We start from the raw sequence: 5,247 nt of genomic DNA on the forward strand, positions 1-5,247 counted from the left end.
TGCTGGGATAATGTTTGGGGAGCACCTCACACTTGTGTCCTGGGGTAATGTTCGGGGAGTACCTCACAATTGAGTTCTGGGGTAATGTTCGGGGAGCAACTCACAATTGAGTCCAGGGGTAATGTTCAGGGAGCACCTCTCACTTGGGTCCTGTCGTAATGTTCGGGGAGCACCTCACACTTTAGTCCTGGGGTAATATTCGTGGAGCAACTCGCATTTGAGTCCTGGGGTAATGTTCGGGGAGCACCTCACACTTGAATCCTGGGGTAATGTTCGGGGAGCACCTCACACTTGAGTCCTGGGGTAATGTTCGGGGAGAACCTCACACTTGGGTCCTGTCATAATGTTCGGAGACCACCTCACATTTGAAGTCCTGTGGTAATGTTTGGGGAGCACTTCACACTTGGGTTCTGTGTTAATATTCGGGGAGCACATCACACTTGGGTTCTGGGGTAATGTTTGGGGAGCACCTCACTCTTGAGTCCTGGGGTATAGTTCGGGGAGAACCTTACACCTGGGTCCTGTGGTAATGTTCACCTCCCCACTTGAGTCCTGGGGTATTGTGTTCGGGAGCACCTCAAACTTGAGTCATGGGGAAATGTTCGGGGAGCACCTCACACTTGAGTCCTAGGGTAATGTTTGGGGAGCACCTCACACTTGGGTCATGTCGTAATGTTCGGGGAGCACCGCACACTTGAGTCCTAGGGTAATGTTCGGGGAGCACCTCACACTTGAGTCCTGTGGTAATGTTCGGGTAGCATTTCACACTTGGGTCCAGGGGTAACGTTCGGGGAGCACCTCACACTTGAGTTCTGGCGTTGTGTCGGGGAGCACCTCACACTTGACTCCTGGGGTAATGTTTGGGGAGCACCTCCCACATGAGTCCTGGGGTAATGTTCGTGGAGCACTTCACACTTGGTTACTGGGGTAACATTCGGAGTACCTCACACTTGAGTCCTGAGGAAATATTCGGGGACCACCTCCCACTTGAGTCCTGTGGTAATATTCGGGGAGCACCTCACACTTGGGTCATGGGGTAATGTTCGGGGAGAACCTCACAATTGAGTCCTGGGATAATGTTCGGGGAGCACCTTACACTTGGGTCCTGGGGTAATGATCGGGGAGAACATCCCACTTGATTCCTGTGGTAATATTCGGAGAGCAACTCACATTTGAGTCCTGGGGTAATGATCGCGGAGCACCTCACACTTGAGTCCTGGGATAATGTTCGGGGACCAACTCACATTTGAGTCCTGGGGTAACTGTTCGGGGAGCACCTCACACTTGAGTCCTGGGGTAATGTTCGGGGGCCAACTCACATTTGAGTCCTGGGGTAATGTTCGGGGAGCAACTCACATTTGAGTCCTGGGGTAATGTTCGGGGAGCACCTCCCACTTGAGTCATGGGGTAATATTCGTGGAGCCCCTCACAATTGGTTACTGGGGTAACATTCGGGGAGCACCTCCCACTTGAGTCCTGTGGGAATATTCGGGGAGCACCTCACACTTGGTTACTGGGGTAACATTCGGGAAGCACCTCACACTTGAGTCCTGGCGTTGTGTCGGGGAGTAACTCACACTTGAGTCCTTGGGTAATGTTCGGGGAGCACCTCCCACTTGAGTCCTGGGATAATGTTTGGGGAGCACCTCACACTTGGGTCCTGGGGTAATGTTCGGGAAGCAACTCACAATTGAGTCCTGGGGTAATGTTCGGGGAGCACCTCACACTTGAGTTCTCTGGGGGTAATGTTCGTATAACCTCACACTCTGATTCTGGGTAATGTTCAGAGCACCTCACACTTGAGTCCTGGGTAATGTTTTGTGAGCACCTCACACTTGGGTCCTGGGGTAATGTTCGGGGAGCACCTCACAATTGAGTTCTGGGGTAATGTTCGGGGAGAGCAACCCACAATTGAGTCCTGGGGTAATGTTCGGGGAGCACCTCACACTTGGGTCCTGGTTGCACGTTTGGGAGCACCCCTACACTTTAGTCCTGGGGTAATATTCGGGGAGGAACTCACATTTGAGTCCTTGGGTAATGTTCGGGGAGCTCCACACACTTGAATCCTGGGGTAATGTTCGGGGAGCACCTCACACTTGAGTCCTGGGGTAATGTTCGGGGATAACCTCACACTTGGGTCCTGTCGTAATGTTCGGGGAGCACCTCACATATGAAGTCCTGTGGTAATGTTTAGGGAGCACCTCACACTTGGGTTCTGTGGTAATATTCGGGGAGCACATCACACTTGGGTTCTGGGGTAATGTTTTGGGAGCACCTCACTCTTGAGTCCTGGGGTAATTTTCGGGGACCAACTTACATTTGAGTCCTGGGGTAATGTTCGGGGAGCACCTCCCACTTGAGTCATGGGGTAATGTTCGTGGAGCACCTCACAATTGGTTACTGGGGTAACATTCGGGGAGCACCTCCCACTTGAGTCCTGTGGTTGTATTCGGGGAGCACCTCACACTTGGTTACTGGGGTAACATTCGGGAAGCACCTCACACTTGAGTCCTCACGTTGTGTCGGGGAGTACCTCACACTTGAGTCCTTGGGTAATGTTCGGGGAGCACCTCCCACTTGAGTCCTGGGGTAATGTTCGGGGAGCACCTCACACCTGAGTCCTGGGATAATGTTTGGGGAGCACCTCACACTTGTGTCCTGGGGTAATGTTCGGGGAGTACCTCACAATTGAGTTCTGGGGTAATGTTCGGGGAGCAACTCACAATTGAGTCCAGGGGTAATGTTCAGGGAGCACCTCTCACTTGGGTCCTGTCGTAATGTTCGGGGAGCACCTCACACTTTAGTCCTGGGGTAATATTCGTGGAGCAACTCGCATTTGAGTCCTGGGGTAATGTTCGGGGAGCACCTCACACTTGAATCCTGGGGTAATGTTCGGGGAGCACCTCACACTTGAGTCCTGGGGTAATGTTCGGGGAGAACCTCACACTTGGGTCCTGTCATAATGTTCGGAGACCACCTCACATTTGAAGTCCTGTGGTAATGTTTGGGGAGCACTTCACACTTGGGTTCTGTGTTAATATTCGGGGAGCACATCACACTTGGGTTCTGGGGTAATGTTTGGGGAGCACCTCACTCTTGAGTCCTGGGGTATAGTTCGGGGAGAACCTTACACCTGGGTCCTGTGGTAATGTTCGGGGAGCACCTCATACTTGGTCCTGGGGGTGTGTTCGGGGGCACCTCACACTTGAGTCCTCTGGTAATGTTCAGGGGAGCAACTCACACTTGAGTCTGGGGTATGTTGTTCGGGGAGCAACACACACTTGATTCTGGCGTTGTGTCGGGGAGCACCTCACACTTGACTGCTGGGGTAATGTTTGAGGAGCACCTCCCACATGAGTCCTGGGGTAATGTTCGTGGAGCACCTCATGCCTGAGTCCTAGGGCAGGCTGCCTGCTGAGCACCTGCCACCTTGGGTCTTTTGGGTAATGTCTGGGGAGCACCTCACACTTGAGTCCTGGGGTATTGTGCCTGAAGCACCCTGGGCTGTTCTGGTCCTGAGGTCTGGGGAGCACCCTCACACCCTGTCCTGGGTAATGTCTGGGGAAATCTTTACAAAGCAGAAGTCCTGTGGTACATTCCTGGGGAGCAACCCCTACACTTGAGTCCTGGGGTAATGTCTGGGGAGCACCTCAGACTTGAATCCTGGAGTAATATCTGGGGAGCACCTCACACCTTGACTCTGTGTAATATCTGGGAGCACCCCACACTTGGGGTCCTGGGGTACGTCTGGGAACACTCACACTTGAGTCCTGGGGCACGTTCGGGGAGCCCCTTCACACTTGAGTCATGGGTAATATTCAGACCACCGTAGTGAGTCCCCTGGGGGTAATGTTCGGGAGCACCTCACAGTTGAGTCCTGTGTAATATCTGGGAGCACCTCACACTTGAGTCCTGGGTAATGTTCAGAGCACTCACACTTGAGTCCTGGGGTACGTTCGGGAGCACCACCCACTTGAGTCCTGTGGTAATATTCGGGGAACCTAACACTTGGGTCCTGGGGTAATGTTCGGGGAGCACTCTCACACTTGAGACTTGGGGGCCGTTTGGGGGAGCACCTCACACTTGAGTCCTGGGGTACGTTCAAGTGCAGCACCTCACACTTTAATCCTGTTGTAATGCCCGGGGAGCACCTCATACTTGAGTCTTGTGTTAATATTCATGAAAACTCCACACTTGGGTCCTGGGGTAATGTTCGGGGAGCGCCTCACTTGATTCCTGGGGTAATGCCTGGGGAGCACCTCACACTTGGAGTCCTGTGGTGGCCCGGGGAGCACTCTCACACTTGAGTCCTGGGGTAATGCTCGGGGAGCACTCACACTTGGGTCCTGGGGGTAATATTCGGGGAAAACTCACACTTGGGTCCTGGGGGTAATGTCTGGGAGCGCCTCACACTTGATTCCTGGGGTAATGTTTTGGGGAGCACCTCACAATTGAGTCCTGTGGTATTATTCGGGGAGCACCTCACACTTGGGTCATGGGGTAATGTTCGGGGAGCACCCCTACACTTGAGTCCTGTGGTAATATTCGCAAACCTACATTTGGGGTCCTGGGTAATGTCTGGGACCAATTCACTTGAGTCTTGTGTTAATATTCGGGAAAACCACACTTGGGTCCTGGGGTAATGTCTGGAGCGCTCACACCTGATTCCTGGGGTAACGTTTGGGAGCACCTCACACTTGAGTCCTGGGGGTATACTTCATGGAGCACCTCACACCTGTCCTGGGGTAATTGGGGAACACCTCACACTTTGAGTCCTGGGGTAAAGTTCGAGCACCTCACACCTGAGTCCTGGGGTACCTCTGGGAGCCCCTCACACTTGGGTCCTGGGGTAATGTCTGGGGAGCACCCCCACACTTGAGTCGTGGGGTGCACGTTCGGGAAGCACCTCACACTTGGGTCCAGGGGTAATGCCTGGGGAGCCTCATTTGAGTCAGGGGTAATGTTCGGGAAGAACCTCACACAGATGTCTTATGTCTTATGTACAGCAGTACTGCGTGATACAGATGGCTGACACAGGTACAATGAGACAGGGACCGTGTACGACAGAATAAGATGGGGGAGGAGCTTCACATCAAATTCACTCCCATTAATACAACATCTTAAATGTATTGTAACATGGAAACTCTGCAAATCTGACATTTTACCATAGAGACATTGTGGTTTAGAATTATCCAAGGATTTGATCACCCAATTTAATGTATTCCTTGCTGAATCACCCTGTATACA

At 52.7% G+C, this 5,247-nt stretch overlaps 1 protein-coding gene across 1 annotated transcript; it reads right to left on the reverse strand.

Annotated features, from left to right (window-relative positions):
* Window positions 1–762: 762 nt before the first annotated feature.
* LOC121869267 lies at window positions 763–4,156 on the reverse strand. The gene is made up of 6 exons (XM_042370513.1): window positions 3,974–4,156; window positions 3,694–3,840; window positions 2,431–2,658; window positions 2,021–2,140; window positions 1,357–1,476; window positions 763–885 (listed from the first exon to the last, which is right to left on the reverse strand). The coding sequence occupies exons 1-6, from the start codon at window positions 4,154–4,156 to the stop codon at window positions 763–765; spliced, it is 921 nt and encodes a 306-aa protein (XP_042226447.1).
* Between the last annotated feature and the right edge of the window lie 1,091 nt (window positions 4,157–5,247).

This window comes from Homarus americanus, unplaced genomic scaffold (assembly GCF_018991925.1).
Source record: "Homarus americanus isolate GMGI-L3 unplaced genomic scaffold, GMGI_Hamer_2.0 scaffold36734, whole genome shotgun sequence".
NCBI lineage: Eukaryota > Metazoa > Arthropoda > Malacostraca > Decapoda > Nephropidae > Homarus > Homarus americanus.

Coding starts and splice junctions, on each gene's coding strand:
- LOC121869267 (XM_042370513.1), bottom strand. CDS start 4,156: ATGAGGTGCTCCCCGGGCATTACAACAGGATTAAAGTGTGAGGTGCTG. Junction 3,841..3,973: donor AATATTACCACAGGACTCAA/GTGGGTGGTGCT, acceptor CATTACCCCCAG/GGGACTCACTACGGTGGTCT. Junction 1,477..2,020: donor CATTACCCAAGGACTCAAAT/GTGAGTTCCTCC, acceptor ATATTCCCACAG/GACTCAAGTGGGAGGTGCTC.